At 48.0% G+C, this 20,504-nt stretch overlaps 2 protein-coding genes across 8 annotated transcripts; one reads left to right on the plus strand and one right to left on the minus strand.

Annotated features, from left to right (window-relative positions):
* The first annotated feature begins 9,948 nt into the window (after positions 1-9,948).
* Positions 9,949-15,657, plus strand: MMP19 (matrix metallopeptidase 19). Its single transcript, XM_010976900.3, has 9 exons — positions 9,949-10,163; positions 10,441-10,526; positions 11,415-11,545; positions 11,793-12,008; positions 12,477-12,722; positions 13,155-13,280; positions 13,885-14,049; positions 14,212-14,339; positions 14,512-15,657. Exons 1-9 carry the CDS (start codon positions 10,074-10,076, stop codon positions 14,965-14,967), a joined length of 1,644 nt encoding a protein of 547 aa, XP_010975202.1. The 5' UTR covers positions 9,949-10,073; the 3' UTR covers positions 14,968-15,657.
* A 1-nt stretch (position 15,658) lies between these two features.
* On the minus strand, positions 15,659-20,497 carry LOC105086391 (transmembrane protein 198). Of its 7 annotated transcripts, XM_031463677.2 has the most exons (6): positions 19,932-20,057; positions 19,467-19,697; positions 18,662-18,921; positions 17,488-18,069; positions 16,880-17,040; positions 15,659-16,758 (listed from the first exon to the last, which is right to left on the minus strand). In XM_031463677.2, exons 3-6 carry the CDS (start codon positions 18,834-18,836, stop codon positions 16,621-16,623), a joined length of 1,056 nt encoding a protein of 351 aa, XP_031319537.2. In that variant the 5' UTR covers positions 18,837-18,921; positions 19,467-19,697; positions 19,932-20,057; the 3' UTR covers positions 15,659-16,620. The 7 variants fall into 7 exon arrangements, with proteins under 7 accessions (XP_031319537.2, XP_064347194.1, XP_064347195.1 ...); XM_064491124.1 differs by lacking the exons at positions 19,467-19,697; positions 19,932-20,057 and adding an exon at positions 20,367-20,497; XM_064491125.1 differs by lacking the exons at positions 18,662-18,921; positions 19,467-19,697 and having other exon boundaries at positions 17,488-17,718; positions 17,957-18,069; positions 19,932-20,185.
* Between the last annotated feature and the right edge of the window lie 7 nt (positions 20,498-20,504).

Here is a 20,504-nt window from a genome sequence, read left to right on the forward strand (position 1 = left end):
TTTAAACTGTAAGTTCTATGATTAAGTTATTATTAATGAAGTTTAGAAGTAGAGAACTGATGATCACATCATGGAATAACCAGGAGATGCCAGATATATTTCTCAAGAGACTTCAACAATATAGTATTTAGTTTCGTGTGTGTTTACTATGGCCAGGATCTTGCAAATATCCCTACAGAGACAGACATCTGGTTTTGTCAGCACAAATAGTAGATCTTCGGGTCAGATTCATATTAGTCAAGCTCATAAGACTGATATATAAACCAGAATTTATAAACTACAATGTCAAGTTATCAATTTACACATACTACACCTGCCATGGGAAACAGAATATTTGGGCCAGCACAACCAGCACTCCAACTTCCCACAAACATTGCTCCTAATTTGGTTCACCAAACTATATTCATAAGGTCACTTGGTGAACACACATGTTTCCCACGACTGTTCTAGCAGATTACACAAACATGGTGGCTGAAAACAGCAAAACCTTTTTCTTTCACAGTTCTGGATCCCAGAAGTCCAAAATCAGTATCACTGGATCAAAATAAAGGTAACAGCAAAACAACAGTGCCCTCAGAGACTCTAGGGGAGACTCCATTCCTGGCCTTTTCCAGCTTCTGGTGTTTGCCAGTATTCCTTGGCTTGTGACAGTTTCACTCCAATCTCTGCCTCCATCTTCACACTATCTTCTCCTCTTTGTATGTAAAATCTCCCTCTCTCTGCTTTATAAGGATACATGTGATTGCATTTAGTACCCACTCAGATAATCCAAAATAATCTCCTCATCCCAAAATCCTTAATTTAACCACATCTGCAAAGACCTCCCTCACTTTTTTTTTTTTTTGGCCATATAAGGTATTATGTATAAATTCCAGGGATTCAGAGATGGATATCTTATTTAGGAGGCACATTTTTCAGCTTCTACAGGATGGAAATTGGGACATGAAAAGTCAATTATACTAGAAAGACTGAAGTTACCAGACTACATTGTGTGATGCATTTACTTTCACAGTAGGGATGGTCGTGTCAAATATGCTGAATACTAAAGTCCATTGCTAAGATTCATTTTCTCAATACAGTGCTTGGATGGCCGTTGCCAGTGTTTGCTTCTCTGACTCTGCCTTTTGATGTCTCCATGACTAACAAAACTCCTTTTGATTTGCCTAGTTTTTCTTTTCTTCCTTCTTTCCTTCCTTCCTCCTTTTCTCCCTCCCTTCTTTCCTCTCTCTTTCTTTGCTTGCCTTTCTTTCTGTCTGTCTTTCTTTCTTTCGTCTTTCTTCCTGTCTTTCTGTCTTTCATCTTGCTGGGAACTATTCTATTTCTTTAATTGGAGGCTTTGCCTAGCTCTGTTATTATTCATTATATGTTGGTGTTTATAGCTTAATTCTTTTTTAAAAAAATTGAATTATAATTGACCTACAACACTATGTTAGTTCCAGGTGCACAACATAGCTATTCCATGGTACTATATACATTATAAAATAATCACCACTGTAGCTTAATTCTTAACGAACAATTTTTTTTTTACTACTAATAATAACATGAGTCTAGGGGCTTCTTCTTCCAGAACAGTGAAGTAAACCTCTAACAGTCCTACATTTCTGCAGATAACAATTATAAACTCAGGACGCAATACAAAACAACCACCTGAAAGCTCTGGAGGAGGAACCAAAGCAGGTATATTTTAGAAGAGAGTCAAAACTTGGAAAAAGGGATTAGTCAAGAACGATTTTCTCAGTTTTGCAATGTTAGCCTGAGGGCAGACCACAGTCATAGTGTGGCATGTGACAGCTAAAACTTTGATAGAAAACCCACCTTTATCTGGCCTGAAGAACCAGAGTTCAGAGCCCAGGGCAACCGTAGCCATGGGACAGTGAGGATGTAATCACAGGAAGGAGAAAAATCAGAAAGTGGGGCCCCCATATCTGTTTATAAACATTACCCACGTGTCTGGACGATCTCTGCTTGTGGCGGACTCAAAGCAGCTTGCAGTTAAGGCTAAAATAATCTGAGATCTGACCTATCAACCACCACAGGTGAGACAGAATTTGTAGTTTGATTTCTAATCCAGTTAATGGTCTGCTCAGAAACAATAACACTCTGTAGAGGAACATAACAGAAAACAGTCCCCACACCATGTCACAATGTCTTGGATACAATCCAAAAATCTACAATATGCACACAGAAAATCAGGAAAATGTGAATAATTCTCAAAGGAAAAGATAATCAACAGAGCTCAACCCTAAAATGACCTTGCTGGTTATTGATTTATTGCCTCTCAGCTCCAAATTCACCTGTTTGCCTGCTCCATAAAAATGGATGGGGGCCCTTTGGAAAATCTTTGCCAGTGGGCACTGAAGTTTTGTCAGTAGAAGGTGCTGGAGAAACATCACTAGAGAAACGTCTTTCGCTTCCTAATTCTTTTTTTTTTTAAACATTTTTTATTGATTTATAATCATTTTACAATGTTGTGTCAAATTCCAGTGTTCAGCACAATTTTTCAGTCATTCATGGACACATACACACTCATTGTCACATTTTTTTCTCTGTGAGTTATCATAACATTTTGTGTATATTTGCTTCCTAATTCTGATGTGCTCACTCAGCAAGCTCCTGCAATGTGTGGCTTCTCCAGTGCGTGGGGACTGGCAGCACCCAGAAGCCAACAGCTTTCCATGGTAACCCCTCACCCTCAGGAGGTTTTATAGTGAAAGGCGGGGCGTCTTCCTATGAACAGCTTTCCTTGACACCTTATAGGGTGTATTTCCAGAAGGTCCTATTGGTGTGGCACCACGGCTTCTTGCCTGCCATTTAGCATGTTAAACTTTCTCTCTCTCTCTCTTTTTTTGCACACTTATTCTTTGCTTTTGTGTGTGTGTGTAAACTTTTCTTGTTTAAATTACCACGTAGTTTCTCTTTCCTGGTTGGACGCAGACTCATACAATAACCCATTTATCAGAATTATCAGGCATGGACTTTAAAGCCTGAATTTGTTAACAATTCTGAATGAAGTAAAGAAAACTGTGCTCACCATAAGTGGGAAAATAGAAAATCTCAGCAGAAGAACAGAAACTATAAAAAAAGAAGCAAATGAAAACTCTAGAACTGAAAAATACAGTATTTGAAATTTAAAAATCACTAAATGGGCTTAATAGACATTTGGATATAGGAAAAAGTCAGTAAACTTAAAGATAGATAATAGAAAGAATCCAGTCTGAAGAATACAGAGGAAAAAAGATTGAAAACTGTGAACAGAAATTCAGAAATCTAATATACATGTATGTAATTGGAGTCACAGAAAGAGAGGAAAGGGAATGGAGCAAACAACTCTTTAACAAAATAATGTTTGAAGACTTCCCAAACTTGGTGAAAAACACAAATTTTCAGATCAAAGAAACTCAGCAACTGTTGGTGGGAATGTAAATTAGTGAAGTCACCATGCAAAACGTTATGGAGGTTTCTCAAAAAACTAAAAATAGAACTAACATATGATCCAGCAATTCTACTCCTGGGTATATATCTGAAGAAAATAAAAACATTAATTTGAAAAGATATATGCACCCCAATGTTCATAGCAGCACTATTCACAATAGCCAAGATGTGGAAGTAACCGAAGTGTCCATCAACAGACGAACGGATAAAAAAGATGTGGTGTACTTATACAATGAAATACTCCTCAGCCATCAAAAAGAATGAAAATTTTGCCATTTGCAACAACATGGATAGACTTGAAGGATATTATTTCTAGTGAAATAAGTGAGACGGAGAAAGACAAATACTCTTTACCACTTAATATGTGGAATTAAAAATAAAACCAACTATTGAATATAGGAAAAAAAAGAAGCAGACTTACCAATACAGAAAACAAATTAGTGATTATAAGTGAAGAAAGGTAAAGGTGGAGGGGCAAAATAGGGGTAGGGGATTAAGAGATACAAAATACTTTGTATAAAATAAATAAGTTACAGGGTATATTGTACACACAGGGAATATAGCTTATATTTTAAAATATCTGTAAATGGAGTATAACCTTTAAAATTTGTAAATCATGTTGTACACCTGAAACTTATATAATATTGTAAATCAACTACACTTCATTAAAAATAAAATAAAATACAGTAAAAAAAAAAAAAAAGAAGCTTAGCAAACCACATTTAAGTACATCATACTCAAACTGTTGAAAACCAAAAAGTAGAACCAATTTTGAAAGCAGTTTGAGAAAAACAACACAGGGGAAAAAATAATTTGAGTCATCATGGATTTCTCACCAGAAACTGTGGAGATCAGAAGACAGTTTAAAGCACTCTAAGGGAAAAAGAAAACCTGTCAATATCGAATTCTATACTTAGTTTTACGGAGGATAAACATGGCTGCTGGAAGCCACCCCCTGACCCTGTGGAAGGAGGGCAGAGAAGGGGTCATCATTGTGAGATGGACAAATACCCTGAAGGTGTAACCACCACAGTTATGTACCTACACCTCTACACTCTTCATATATATTTTTATAATCTACTTGGGAAATACTTGCAGAAAAGTTGAAGCATTGATAAATTCAATAAGTAAGGTAATGAGTGACAGATGAATACAACTTTTGCCAACACTCATCCTTTTTTTTTTAAATAGAGGTACTGGGGATTGAACCCAGGACCTCGTGCATGCTAAGTATGCACTCTACCACTGAGCTATCCCCTCCCCTGCAATACTCATTCTTACATTTGTCTGGTCATAAAAACAGCTCTTTCCATTTGCCCTCTATATATGACCGTAATCTAAGCCAGGTTTGGTTTCACATGCTCCTTCAGCTCCACAACCGGATTGCCCTTTTCTCTTGCTTCTCTTTTACTCTATTTTTGCCTCTGGCCACCACCACTGGCCTCATAATAGAGGCCAACATTTTGTCAATCAGTTCTTTCTGATCTTATTGATCACCATGGCTACCTCTGGTCAGTGGCCAGACTTGCTTTGTGGTGAGTGATCAACTGGATATTTTTCCAGCCTTTGGTTTTCAAAGACCCTCAAATCTTTCCCCCCAGTGTGCTTCTATTCTATCAATATCTGGCTTCCTTTTTGGAAGTAGGTAAACAGTTATATATCAGCTCAATTGTTTATAATAGGGAAGCGTCACTCCTGTAATAACACATGCATGTGCACACACAGGCACACAGACACACACACACACACAAGGGGCTTATAAAAATAGACAAGAGGCAAGCACACATAGTTATGAATAGCTTCTGGATAAAAAATCTGAGAACACAGTCTTCCTTAGGATTCATGGTCTTTTTTTTTTTTTTAAATTGAAGTACAGTCAGTTATAATGTGTCAGTTTCTGGTGTACAGCATAATGTTTCAGCCATACATATATTTGTTTTCATATTCTTAATGGTCTTCTTTCTCAGCTGTCTTTTCTTATTTCCCCTTTCAAAATCTTCTTCCACAGCTGAAGGGGAGCGCTCATTATGCCGAAGTGGCACGGGGCTCCAACTCAAACTGGAATTGTGCCCCTCTGTCACTTTAAAATCCTGTTGCTCTTTCTTCCTCACTCTGTGCACAATATGCTTGTATAGTATCAACGCTTCCTCCATCGTCAAATGAATAAATTCACCAAGAAACAAAAATAAAACTAAACTGGTGAACATCCACTATCTTTCTTAATAGGGGCAAAACAGAGGATGCCGAGGAGAACCCTCTCCCTGCCTGCCTCCCCCACCCTCATCAGGGCAGCCTTCTCACCCCAACCGCCCTCTCCTCCACTGCTGGCCTGACAGAAAACAGAGAAACTTGGGTCTTTCCCAAGGTCTCCTTCCCCCATCCAGTTCAAAAGGGGAAGGCAGTGCTGAGCTCCTTCCCTTGCCAACCCCCTATCAAACACTTTTGCCAACAGTAAAGGCAGCCAAATGTGGATTTTCCAGGCCCATGACTGTCCCCAAACACTAGGACAGATCAGTTTCCTGGGGTCACAGGATGAGGACAGGAGGCCACAGTGCTCCCCTACATCCTACTTTGCTTGGGAAAAGCAATAAAGATCCATTTGGGTTTTGCTAAGAAAAAGGTTGCTGTTCCCAGAAGGAGCAAAAATTCTTTGTTTCTGGAGCAAAAATCTTTTGTGTTACCATCATTTCCCTGTCATCTTAAACTCCTTATTCCTCTGCTCCCCTCTTTATTCCAGAGGCTAGAACTTGTGCATCCCTTGGGCACTGGCACTGGGTGATGGGACCTCAAGCATCTCCCGGGGAGTCCTGTGGGATAACACCTTTTTTTGTGAATTGGAGAAGGGGAGCTAATCTTGGTCTCCCCAGTACTTGACAGGAAACGAAGAATTAAAGAATTTGGGTCTGACGTACTCTCACCTGAGCCAGTTCAGGCTAGTCCCAAGCGAGTGGATGCGTGTTAAGGAGCAGTGGGTGGGAGGGAATACCGGAAAGTGTTTATAATGGGGGTTGAGGAAGTCTAGGGCAACCTGGGAGCAGAATATGAGCCTGAGCCATCCCCAAACCCCACCCACTTCCCTGGTTACTAACCGGTTCCAGCTGTGCGCAGTCCTGGCCCTCCTTTCCCATCTGGCTTCTAGGAACTCATGACTAATTAAAGGAGTGTGTGTGTGGAGGTGGGGGGGTGTCCTGTTAAAACAGAGGTTTCCAGGGTAACGGCTTGGCGAGAACTCAGTCTCACCCAGCCAGCAAAATCTCCCTCTCTCCTGACTCCCCCAGGGCTCTGAGGGGAAAACAGGCCAGAGGCTAACACTATGTTTCTCTCATATTTCTCTCCATCAAGAGCGCTGTCTAGGCCAGTGTCTAACTTGGTTATGCGTTATGTTTTTCTCACCCCCAGCTTCCAGTTTCAGGCCCCAGACTTGCCCTTTACTTACTAGGATGCCCAGCCCTCCAGGCCACCCTATTCGGTATGAATGGCTGTCCAAGGGGCTGGGGGCTGGTTTAGAGATTGGCTCCTCCTGGGCTGAGAGACCTCTACAAACCTTTGCCCTCCATCCAAAGCCCCGTAGCCCCTGATCATTAGAAAGTACTCTCAAGAGTCTCACCTACTCCCTGCCGCTACAGTTTAAAATATTTCAATTAAACATATTTCTGTACAAACTCTTCTGCCACAAACTATGAGCAGAAAGGGAAACCAGTTTGCAGGGCAGGAGCAAACCAGCCAAAGAACCCAGAAGTTCTTGCTGTCAGACCCAAGTTCCCTTTTCGGGGCAGGCAGACCACAGGTCCAACCCTTTGCACACATTCCCACATCTCCCCCAGTGAGAGGTGACGAATTCAGTGGGGAAAAGAGCTGGCTCAGCCCGTTCAGGGAGAGGGGGCTGGCGGAAGGGCTGGTCATGACGCCGTTTGGGGAACAGTTAGTCATGCCGTCTTTGTGCACATGCCCAGCCTGCAGCTCCTGGCTCTAGGGGGTTTTGTTTGGGTGCCTGCGGAAACTCTTGGGAGGCCGAGGAGATCATAGCTTGGGTCTGAGGCCCTGCTGCTTCCTAGCTGTGTGACCTGAAGTAACCTATTCGAGACTCAGTTCCCTCTTCTGTGAAAGGTGATACTAGCAGCCCACAGGTTGTTGTCCAGATTTAAATGAGATAAACTGTTTGGCAGCATTTACTGTTTCACTCTGCTCTCTCCCTGGCTCCTTTGTATCTAGAATGTGGTTCCATCTCCTGGGTCTTCTGAGGCCAGAGTGACAGTGAGTGCCCATCCTTCACCTCTTATAATAAACACCATCTCTTTCACTAACACACTAACAAACCTAGGCTTCCTCTCCACTTCTTTTGTTTGTTTGTTTTATGAGGTGTCTAAGGGGAGGGAGTAATGTGCTATCACATTCATCTTACTCCACCGCTTTCCCCTGTGTCCTCCTCTCCCCACACCGCCATCAGCTCCTGGCCCTTCCCCACTGTCCTCACTACTTCCTATCATTCTCTTTCATCCCACTCCATCACCAGGGACTGAGCTGGGCTGGCAGAGCTGGAGCTGAACTCAGAGCCACAGACAGTTTCAAGTAAATGCATGAAAATGTTACTAGTGGTTCTCTTCTGGGTAGAATTTACTGGTGGTTTTCATTTTCTTCCTTGCTTATTTTGGTATTTTCCAAATTTACTACAATGAGCAATGGATAACTTTTATTCAAAAAAAGGTAGTGAAGACGTCAATCGGAAAATATATATATATATAATTTCCAATTGGCCCATGTTCTGTTCTCAAAAGAAGAGGGATTGAAGGGTGAGGGGTGGAAAGAGGCTGAATGGAGATGGTTTCCAAGCTCCCTCTTTTCCTGGGGAATCAGCCTTGGTCATGGCCTTAGTCATGGCTTCTGTCACTCATCAGTCAGAGGCTCTGTCCTTCCTTGCCTGTCACTGGCCGTTTGGGACTTAGTCATTTGATTGTTACCCAGTTGAGCGCTGAGTGGGTCAAGAGGACCAGCATCATTGAGGGCAGCTATATGAGTCAGCGGTATCCCCCACCTCGATCCTGGGGTGAGAAGGGTTCCCTGGTGGCCTGTCAGCCTTTAAGCCTGGGGAGGTGGGGAAGGGCTCAGAACTGGGGTCCTACTGAGAACATGAGTTCAGTAACCCTTTCCCCCACTCCTATCCCTACTTCCCTGAGTTCAAACAGCATGTAAATGTTGTGTGATGCACAAATGATGGTGGAAACTTCAGTGGCTCCCAACCACTCAGAGAACAAAGCTCTAAGAGTCGCTGTAGCACACAGAAGGGGAATGGGTTAAGGAGTTGGCAGAAGGATTTGAATCAATTAGGAGCTCCATGTCCTTAGTCACCGTTTCCCTATCTGGGTCTCCATTTCCTCTCATAAAAAATGGCCAGAGTAATTCCTCCCTCACAGGAGGATAGTGAGAGTTAAATGGGATGATATATAAAGCACCTAACACAAAGTAGGGTTTTTTTTTTTTAATGTAAATTTTTCTCTGCTTTCTTAAATAGCATTCAAGACCCTCTCTAAACTCTGGCTCCCAGCCACTCTCCCACTCTGGTCAATCATTTAACAAAGATTTATTAAGCATCACCTGAAGCCTTGAGCTAGCCTGGGGTGGGCACTGGGGACTCTGGTGCATGAAGCAGACCCTCAGAACCTAGTCACTGAGCACAGCTGGCATTTCTCAGCTCTGTACTTTTACTCAAGACCTGCCCTGTCCCTGTGCCTTAAGACTCTTTTACTCAATCTAACTCATAGCCAGCCTTCACAGTCCAGCTCAAAGCCTGCCTTCTCAGTGAACCCCCCCCCCATAGCCCCATGACCCCTTGGATGGGGCACCTCCTGCCTGGCATCCTATTCCCTGCATTTCAGGTATTTGGGTTGGACTCACCCTATATCTGTAAGCTCCCTGCAGGTAGGCTCCAGACATTTACTTCTTTGTGTCTTTGTTAACCCTTAGCCTCACCCATGCATTCCAGATTCATTAAATGCTTGATATGATGACTTTTTATTAAAGCAGACACAAGTAGGCTTCCAGAGCGTTTCAATTCCCAACTTGGTCTTGGATGTGAAGAAACAGAGATCTCATCCTTCATTCCTTCACCTGAAACCCAAGCATCTAAGCAACCTGCTTCCTACCTCTTAGTAGTTGTTTTTTTTTTTTTTTCCTATCCTAGAGCTAACAGGGAGACCTGAAGGTTGTAGATGAGGGGGTTGCTGCCCCGGGATCCCTGGGGCACAAGAATGTCCAGCTTTAGGGGATGGCCATAGCCCCTATCCTGAGTCTCTGCAGATATTCTGCTTCCAATCCTGCCAGGATAACCACCCACAGGACAATATGAAATATCTTCCTATCTCCACCAGAGGACCCTGGGGGAGTGGGTTGGAGGCTTATCTTGACTTCTGCTCTCTGGCAGGACAGGGGTTAATGGTGAATTGCAACACATCTCTGGGCTGAGTCACCACCTACTGCCACTCCCCCCAATTCCCCTCCCCTGGAGTTTCATAAAGTGGACCAGAGACTGGAGAGTGAAAAGAACTGGAGATAAGAGCCCCTCACCTAGCCCTGCTTCCCCAGGCTCTCAGAAGGCTCAGGGCAGAGGGCACAGACAGCCTCTGGAACTCTTGCCTGGTGGGACCATGAACTGGCAGGGGCTATGGCTGGGCTTTCTATTCCCCATGACAGTCTCAGGCCGGGCCCTAGAGCCTGGAGAGCAGGAGGAAGCAGTGGTGAGTCCCCTGGGAAATATGGACCCAGGCTGGGGGAGGGATAGAGGCACTGCTCCACAGTCCCATCCAAGCTTCCCTTCTGACCTACAACTGCCTGCCTTTCCCTTCCTCCATGATCCACCCCAACCCATCTCCCACTCCTTCCCCTTGTTCCTTCCCTAAGATGCCTCTCCTTTAGTCCTTTCAAGTCTGTCCCCTCCTATCCTATGGGCTGTTATGTCACTTAGAATCTTTACTAACACCATTTTTATTCTGCTGATCTCTACACTCATCATAGGATTACTTATTGCAATATGGGTACCTACAGAAGCCTCTAGAAGGACCTGATGACTTCAGGCCAGAAGATATCATGGAGGCGCTGAGGTGAGAGGTCGTAAGGCACATGGCTTCAGGATCAAGGTCGCAAGGTGTCAAGGTCTTCTTTCTCTCTCCTCATCCCTTCCACTCCCCAGGCCCACATCTGCCTGACCCAGGTCCATGTTGGGGATCTAGGGAATGGGTGGTGGGCCCTGGGGTGAGATGGCGATTCAAAGATGAAGGGCACAGTCACTGGATCTTCTTAGGCCCTAATTACTCCTTTGGAGGCTCCAGCTCACATTGTATCCAAAATACTAATATTTGGTCACATCCCACATAAAGGGTAATTTGTATGCAAAACTGAGTTGAGTTGAGTTGGGATTGAGTTGTTGACAGATGTTGCCTTTTGTGGACATTTATTTCAGCATTTATTTATTTCTATTTTGAAGTCCTCTTTTCGTATTTTGGATCTAATGGGTCAGTTTTCTATCTACTCTCAGGTATATTCACAGTCCCTTGAAAAACCACAGTACCTGCAGGGCCTGATGGATGAAATTGCCCCAGAGCATCCGGGAGGGGAGAAGGCTGAGGGTGGACAGGCCCTCAGGTAGGAGTTGTGGTAGGAGAGTCTCCAGAGCAGTGGGCAGGACACTTCACCAGAGCAGGAGGTTAGAAATTGCAGTAAGGGAAGAAGGCTACACTGGAGGAGAACTTTACCCAAATAAGAGACTGAGCATGGGTGGTGAATTTAGAGTACTCCCTTTTCTGCAGAACAGAAGAGGAAGTCCCATTTATGAGGACTGGATCCTAAAGTGATCCCATTAGCTACAGAGTTTATGTGTCACTATTCTTAGCCACCACCTTGAGCAACAGGGGGCCAACGAGCTGTCCCCAGTTCCCAGTCATTCCAGATTCTCCTGCCCTGCTGGACCCATCCCTCTCTCTCTTTTTAAGAGCTTTTCAGGAAGCATCTGAGCTGCCAGTCTCAGGTCAGCTGGATGATGCCACGAGGGCCCGTATGAGGCAGCCACGCTGTGGCCTGGAGGACCCCTTCAACCAGAAGACCCTTAAATACCTGTTGCTGGGTGAGGAATGAGCCTGGGAAAGGAAGGATGAATTGGGGGTGGGGCACGGCTATGTATCACAGGTGGCATTGGGACAGCCTGGACCAGCTCAGTGTTGAATGTTTGATCACATGGTGATTAACTGATCATCATTTGCCTGGAGGGGTTGTCACACAGCTTTGATAAGTGAGTGCCCAGACTCCGGGAAGCTTTCCAGGGTTGGCAGAAGTATGTGTGTTTCTAATCTATTTTCTTGTCCAATAACCAGGCCGCTGGAGAAAGAAGCACCTGACCTTCCGCATCTTGAACCTGCCCTCCACGCTCCCATCCTACACAGCCCGGGCAGCCCTGCTTCGAGCCTTCCAGTACTGGAGCAATGTGGCTCCCTTGACCTTCCGGGAGGTGAAGGCTGGCTGGGCTGACATCCGCCTCTCCTTTCACGGCCGCCAAAGCCAGTACTGCTCCAATAGCTTTGACGGACCTGGTAGGCACCAGCTCTTAGCTCCCACCTCACAGACCTCTGTCTCCTTGAGTCAGTGACTCTGGAACCTTAATGTTCAGGCTGCCCTCTATGCTCAGCTGCACCCTACACTCTGTAACCAGCTTTTGACATTCCCTTGGGGAGTAGCATGTCACCTCCCTGAGGCTTTCTAAGCCTCTTCTACAAAGCTTATGCCTTCTTTGGTTTAAGTTCCTCTGCTCAAGGCAGACCTCAGAGAGGACTGGGCCAGAGAGAACAGAGTGGCTGGGAGGTAATGGGACAGCGTGATGGGCATCCCTGAGAGAACTGGGTGATGACAGGGGAATCTGAAAGGCGAGAGAGGCATCCCAGAGACTGAATGTGCATGGGGGAATTTTAAGGGAATGGAGTAATTGGAGTTTATAATGGGCAGGGGATGTTCCAGCCTAGGAGACTCTGACTACCTTCCTATCTACCTTTGCTTTTGTCCAGGGAGGGTCCTGGCCCATGCTGACATCCCAGAGATGGGCAGTGTGCACTTTGATGAAGATGAGCTCTGGACTGAGGGGACCTACCGGGGGGTGAACCTGCGCATCATTGCAGCCCACGAACTGGGCCATGCCCTGGGGCTTGGGCACTCTCGATACACCCAGGCCCTCATGGCCCCTGTCTACGCTGGCTACCGACCCCACTTCAAGCTGCACCCGGATGACGTGGCAGGGATCCAGGCTCTCTATGGTCAGTCCTTTCCCCTAGCGATCAAGACCAGCATCTCTTCAGGCTTAAAGAGATAGGTCTAATCTCCAGGGAAGGAAATGGCTTGGCTTCTTTCTCTTCCAGCTGCTCTGTTTTTCAGGCTCCTTCACTTTCAGGAGCTGTTTTTCTGATACTCCCAGGTCTAATCTTCCTTCCAGGCCTCTCTCCCTTCACACCCCTTCTTGAGGACAAAGAATGAGCATTCTAGCAAACCTCCTTTTCCCTTTCTAGTGCCTCTCAGAACTAAGACGTGTTTCCTGCTGATATAAATATGATCTTGCCTCCCACCAAGGGAAGCTCTCCAGGATTCCCTCTTCCTCTCTCTATGAGGCCTCTGAGCTGAACTGACAGTAGAAGTGTAGGGAAGCCAGCACTCCGAGTTCTTACCCTGAGCAGCATTATGTTACTCTGCAGGCAAGAAGACCCCAGAGACAGAGAATGAGGAAGAAGAGACAGAGCTCCCTACTGTCCCCCAAGTGCCCACAGAACCCATGCCCATGCCAGACCCCTGCAGTGGTGAACTGGATGCCATGATGCTGGGTAAGACCCTTCCCCTCCAGGCTGTATAGGCAGGCAGTAGGGGCAGCCCGCTGACCTTGAGACCTGGACAGATGGGAATGACATGGGACCTTAGCATGAGCAGTGGAGGTTAGACACCAAGCAGGGGTTGGTAGCCATGGAAGGAGGCATGTGACATGGGAAGGGAGGGCTCAGAGCCAAATGGAAGTGGGCCAGGCAGGCATTTACCTTGGCTGCCACCTTATGAGGGCAACTAAAACTAAAACACATCTGGAAAATACAGCAAGATGGAGAAAACAGTCTTAACTGGAATGTCTACTAGAGAGGGAATTATACCTGCATGGACCTACAGCTTGGGAGTCACTTGGAGTAGCTGAGAGCCCCAAGGGGGAGCAGCTATCTGCAGGGCTTTTGTTTTGTTGAGTGGACCAGAGCTGAATTGCTGTGAACAAAGGAGAGGCTGAGCACTGGGTCCGCCTTCTCTGACCTTAATCTTCTCCTTAAAGTTGAATGAATTTTTGAGGCATCAAGCTGTGGGAAGAGGGCAAATGATCAGCCTGCCTGAGATACCCACGAGTCTTTATTTGACCCCCGTCTTTTCGACTTGTTGCACCTGTGCTCTCAGGTCCCCGCGGGAAGACCTATGCCTTCAAGGGAAACTACGTGTGGACCGTGACAGATTCAGGGCTGGGTCCCCTGTTCCAAGTGTCTGCCCTGTGGGAGGGGCTCCCAGGAAATCTGGATGCTGCTGTGTACTCTCCTCGAACACAATGGATTCACTTCTTTAAGGGTAAGGGGGCTGGTTTACAGTGTGTCAACTGAGGAGGGCCTCCCATCAGAGAAGCCATAAAAGGGATGGAGAGATAAGAAGTTTCTGAAAGGGTGGAATGGAGGATCCGAAAGCTATCACCTGAGGACAGGGGTGACTTGATCTTTCCTTACACGCTCTCAGGAGACAAGGTGTGGCGCTATGTTAATTTCAAGATGTCTCCTGGCTTCCCCAAGAAACTGAACAGGGTGGAACCCAACCTGGATGCAGCTCTCTATTGGCCTGTCAACCAAAAGGTGTTCCTCTTTAAGGTATAAAATTCAAAGCAAGGGCAAATCCTTTCTTAGGAGGGTGGGCTTCCCTCACACAAGAAGACTTGCTCTTGAAGGGAGTTCTGCAGCTGCAGTGGGCTGAGGGTAGACCTGTGGGTGTCTCTAAAGTCTCTCCTCATCCTTCTCTTCTCCCCGCCCACCCCACACCTAGGGCTCCGAATACTGGCAATGGGACGAGCTGGCCCCAACTGACTTCAGCCGCTACCCCAAACCAACCAAGCTGTTATTTACAGGAGTGCCAGACCAGCCGTCAGCTGCTATGAGTTGGCGGGATGGCCGTGTCTACTTCTTCAAGGGCAAACAGTACTGGCGCCTCAATCGGCAGCTTCGAGTAGAGAAAGGTTATCCCAGAGATATAGCCCACAACTGGATGCACTGTCATCCCGAGACCCCAAACGCCACCTCATCAGGTGGGGATACCACCTCCTCAGCCACAAGCACTGACCACTCAGCCACAGGAACAACTTCGGATACCACTTCCTTGGCCATAGATATCACCTTGAACACTGACCACTCACCCAGCGATACAATCTTGGACATTTCACCCTCAGCCACAGTCTCTGCCATTCGTTCATTCCCTGGTAATGTCACCCTCCCAGAGGCCTAACACCTGAGTCAAATGTCTGCTGCAGCTTCGGCATGAACCAAAGACCTCAGGCCTCTAAATGTCCCTGCTCCAGCCACCATTCCCCTGTACTCTTTCCCTCCTGGGCAGTGACCCCCTAACTCTGGGACAGCCCCCAACTCCATCCATTTCTTCCCCATCCTAGATAGCACTTCCAACTGTGTTATCTACTCTCTGGAGGACGTTGGTAGAGGAAAGGAATCCATCAGGCCTTTAGGTGACAAGAGGCAACAGCTGGGAATGCCTGGTTCTGTTCTTCCTAGACAGAGTGCAAGAAAACAACATGGCCAGTAAAATCAGCAAGGGTTTTGGAATCCTTAGAATCACATTGATTTGCTTATGACTTTGGGCAAGTTAATTAACCTCATTGAGCCTGGGATTCCCCATCTGCAAAATAAGGTTAATACCAACCCCGCAGGGTTGATGTATTAAATGAAATACTCTATGTGAAGTGCCTGGCACATCTGTGCCTAATAAAGGTTAACTTCATCTTCATAAGAGAGGACTGAGCAGCTCTTCCTCTGGCTGTGTGTGTGCAGCCAGAGGTAGTTCTGTCTGATAAGTTACCCTTATAAGATCTTTAAGGGACAGAGGACTTGTCAGTATGGCTAACTCTTTGTTTTGGGGTGCAAAGAAAGAAAAGAACAGCAACAGTAAAGGCCAGACTCCCTGGTTCAGTGTTCAATGCCATTTTATTCACATGCTCCCACATTCTTCCTCCCATCATAACCTTGCTGCCCAGGAGAGGGACATATCTTCCTTCATGCTGTCTGGGGAACCAGGGAACAGACCTTGGGCAGGAGGATCAGGGGAGGGGAGAGAGTTAGAATGGGTTAGTGGCTGGGACAATGTTCTGGTTAAGGAGATTAGCATCACCTATAATGAGAGGCAGAGAAGGCACTTGTCTCCCATGCAGCCCCGCAGACCAGGCTCCTTTGGGCAAAAGGGCAAGACTCTGGCACTTGGGCCAATGCTCTCTCCTTGGAGCAAGAAGCCAGCTTTTGGGGAAGGTGGGTACTGAGCCAGGCACTGCTCTCTGCTCTTCCCCATGTTAAGAAGGAGGGCAAGGGAAGCACCATGGAGGACAGTACCCCCAACTGAGGTAGAAGGGGGCTTGAGCCTATGGGGGTCCAGAGGGACAGGCTAACCAGGAACCCAACTACCCCCTAATGAAGGGTCCGGGGATGAAGGAATCCCGGAGCGCCTCTGTGCCCTTCTCCCCATCACAAAGCTATGAAGTGCTTTAGGAGGCTTCCTGATTTTCTATAGATCCTACAGAAACAAAGCCCCTTGTTTTATCGCTGTGAGGCACTGAGGTGGGTATACAGAAGGCTATTTGGGTAACGGGCCTCCTTGGTCTGGAGACAATTAAGGAGTCAGTTGCTTTAGGGACCAAGGCACCTCTGTTATTGGACAGAGGTAGGTACTCATACTTCCATCACGCTCCCCTCACCACAAGATTCCTCTCTGTCTGTCTCTGAAACATATCCCTACAGGGCTGGTCTGGGTTGGAGCACAGATTCTATCCCCAAGTCCAAGAGGTCGGGAGGTTTGTGTGTCCTCTGGGCTCAGGGTCTGACCACCTACTGTTCCTAGGCCCTTGCTAGGGGTGAGGGCATCACTGGAGGTTTAGGCTCAGGTTCGGACAGAACCAGAAGTTGTGGTGAGGGGTACAGTTGAGCCACAGTCAGAATCCAGGTCCAGAACGGTGTGGGGGGCTGTGGCCTGGATGCCTGGTCCCAGCTGGCGTTCTCGAAGGCTCTGGAGGTAACTCTGGAGGGGCACAGGGCAGAGAGGGCAGAAGGAAGGGCCTGGGTCAGAGCCCTCCTCCCACCCTGGCCATCCCATGTGCCCTCTGCCCCATGCCCCAGAGAGCCCCTACCCCTCCACTCACTGGAGCCAGACTGTCAGCAGGACTCCGGGTGCTGGAGGGGAGCTGGCGCCGGAAGCTGCCCTCACAGATCCCTACCCCAGAGGAGGTCCGGTGCCACTTGGCCTCTTGCTGACGGATCCGTAGGAGCTGGAGATGCCTTCGCTGGTGGCTCAAGACCACTGCTTGAGGGGGGCAATATAGATTCAGGGAGGCCTCTTTAGATCCTGAAACCCACCCCCAAATACACTCACACTCTAGGGAAACCCATTCAATCTCCCTGTTTCGTGTCTCTCAAACCTCACCTTCCCCCCAGTTATTCTAAAAGAAGCTTTTCTTTGGATTCATCCTACTATTTCCTTCTGGATATCCCTGAGATCTTCCTTTCCTTCCATAACGGTCCCCAATAATTCTTCTTTGTGCTTCCTCCCACAACAATTTCTCTTGTCATTGTTACCCAGACATTTGGCTCCTCCAACTGTAACTTTCTTTCAAAGCCCTGCCCCATTCATCTTAGATGCCTCTGCCCTCTGCCCTCACATGTATTTTCCCCCTTCCCCTCCTCAAGTCTGGGAACCAGAAACAAGAGAAGGCACAGGTTGGCTGCTTTCGGTACCACGGCACTAACTCACCATTGGCGTGGCCTCCATGTTCCTCATCCATGAGCTTCCACTGGGCCAGGGCCCCAAGGGTCCCCAGGGCTGGCCAGGTCCCCAGCAAGACCCAGCTATACCAGCAGAGAGGAGGCAAGGCTGGAAGTGCCTGCAAGCGTTGGCCCAGCCGACTGCCCAGTGCCAGCCCCTCCAGGAAGTAGTCAGCACAGGACACCAGCACCGCAGCACCCAGCAGGGCTGTGCCCAGAACTGTGAATGGACGTGGCCACCGAAGCGTGAACAGGGCTCCCAGCAGTGCCAGCCCCACCAGCCCCCCGGCCGGCACCCAGGCTGAAGGCGGCTGGTAGATGGGCTCGGTGCCCAGCAGGACCCCGGCACCCAGGGTTAGGCCTAGCAGGAGACCAGTCAAGAAGAGCCCAACACTGCGAACCAGCATGGTGACCAGGCCGCAGAGGAGTCCGATGCCTAGCGCAATGCCCGCGCTCACCTCCAGGCTCAACTGTGTCTCTAGTACTCGCTCCTTGTGGCACAGCAGGAAGATCACCAGAGCTCCTGACAGCAGGCCGGAGAGAAACATCACTGCCTTGAAGCAGCGATAGCCTGGGAAGGGAGGCAGGAGGCACTGAGACGTGGAAAGCGGGGTTCTACAGGGATAGCTCTGATGAATTAGAAGGGAGAGGAATGGCTAACCAGAGGTGCAGAAGACAGGAACAGCATACTCAAGGACATCAAGGCAAAGGGCAGAAAGGATCATTTTTGGGAGGGCAGGGACTTTTCAGAAACTGAGGGGATGGGAGGGCAAATCAGGAAGTAAGATGGATGCACTGAGGGGACTAAGTATAGAAAAAAGGTTTAATCCTTCCAGGGATGGTAGACAGGAAGAAATCAGCACAGGCTGATTCAGGTTATTGGGGAAGGGTGGAGACGCCTTAAGCAAGGAGGATGATTTGGGAATGGAGTTTTGAGGTAGGAGGCAAGGGGAGAGCATGTGATAGTTGCCAGGAGTCAGAGCTGGAAGGTGAGTGGGCATGGGGGATGGAAGAGCTGGCAAGAGCAGCATTGGCCACACTGAAGGTAGGCGTCCCCTGATAGAGGAGTAGAGGTGGCCCAGGAGCAAAGGAGAAAGTTGGCATCATCCTTGAGGGTGACAGTTTTGGGCAGCTGCCCCCCAGAACCCTGGCCCTGCCCTCACCGAAGCAGCAGTAGATGATTCCAAAGCAGCAGCAAAGAGCACACACCAGGGCAGGTGCCAATTCAGGATTGTCCTGGGGTTCCAAGACACATCTTGGGTCTGGAGGCTCTGGGAGTTGTTGATTAAAGGGCCTGGGGTCAGAGGTCATGGCCAGGGGCAGCAAGGCTTCCTCCATGGCCGAAGAGAAGGTGGTCACAGAGGGGGAGGTCAGTGTCAGCTCCTCTCATCCATCCATGAATGTCTTGAGGGGGTTGGGAAACCTGCAAGGGGGTAAGGGGCAGGAACTCAGGTGCCCATGAATCTTGAGGACTCTGTATCTCTACTTCTTTTGAAGAAAGGCCAATTTCAGGAGGGAGAAATTAAGAGATCACTGAAGAAATCTACTGGGCTGGGTTGAGGGGAGCCAGCTGTCTATTTACCACCCTCTGAAACAAGGACATTAAAGTAGAAATTAAAATTTTATACAAGAAATGAATCTTTGCCCCCTGGCTTTTCAGGGTGGGGCTGGAGGAGTAGGAAGTCCTAGGTTTGTGGAGAGGGAGGCCCAGGGGTGAGACTGGGGGCTAAAGGCCCTGCAGCCTGTTCCAGCCGAAAAGAAAGCTTGCCCCATCTGCAGCCGGGACTCAAAGCTATCCCATTGGACTGGGAAGGGTGGAGTTAATAGAGAGGGAGAAGGAGGAGAAAGAGGAGAGAATGAGTCATGGTGGGGGTCCCCTGACAGCTGCTCCAACCCCAGAGAAGAAGGGAAAAAAATCAGACACCAGAAGAGTTTGGGACAAGGAATTAAGCAGAGACAGTAACCCACACTTTGTCAGGGGTTTGAAGCCTCGGCTTCAAAAGATGGAGTTGTTGGGGAAGGAGCGTCCAGTCACAGTCCAACTCCCACGGTCCCTTATGGACTAAGCAGGCGCCTTGCCCACAGACGTCTCATATCCTGGTAGCCTTTGGCTCCTCCCCTTAGGATACTGATGGGACTTTTCCTACCTCTCCCTTTCCCCTGGGGTGGCAGGGCTGCCATGGGATTTGAACTCAGTTCCTGAAAGGAGAACACCAAGGAGGGGCTGGCATTGGGGCACTATGAGAGTGGGGTAGGGTGGGTGCAGGGACTTCCCTTCAGTGGTCTTTCGGACATCAAGGTCTTTCGGACATCAAGGTCTTAATAGGCAGGAGAGTTGGCTTGGGGAATCCCTGGGGTTATTCTCCTCAATCAGCTTGGAAGTCTAGGGACCCTAAACAAGGAGAGGTTGGGGAGGGGGTGTTAGCTACTCACCACCCTGCCAGGGCTGAGGAGAGGAGGGGGTAGATGTGCTTCCCTAGACTCCCAGCTGCATCCCTGCCCGGAGTCCTAGGCGTCGGGGCGGCTGTCGGGAGAGGGCACCCCCAGGGCCACTCTGTTCGTTGCCCCCTAAACTCTTGCAAGTCGTAGCCCAAGCCCTCTAAGCTAAATGCAACCAGCTTGGTGGGTGGAGGAAGGGGACACGGTGTGTGTGTGGGGAGGGGGGGTGACATCACGGGGCGGGCCCCTCCAACTCTTTTCCCTGTGTGTGGGGACCCAGTTTGCCTACTGCTCTAGGCTGAGACCACAGATCCCCAACCATAACAGGGAAGGGTCTTGGGGGAACCATAAGAGGTTTGGAAAAAGATCTCTGACTATTTAGGCGCTGACTCAACAACTCGAAGCTCTCAAAGACCCTACATGTCCTACCGTCCCCCCCAGCTCCGGCTTGGTTTCTTCCACTTCCCAGAGAATTGGAGTATTGTCTTCAGGAGAACTTGGTGGTCGGGATCGGGGATCGGGGACCTGGGAAGGGGCTCGTACTGGTCTGGGGGCGTCGGCAAGAGG

Source organism: Camelus dromedarius, chromosome 11 (assembly GCF_036321535.1).
Source record: "Camelus dromedarius isolate mCamDro1 chromosome 11, mCamDro1.pat, whole genome shotgun sequence".
Lineage (NCBI taxonomy): Eukaryota > Metazoa > Chordata > Mammalia > Artiodactyla > Camelidae > Camelus > Camelus dromedarius.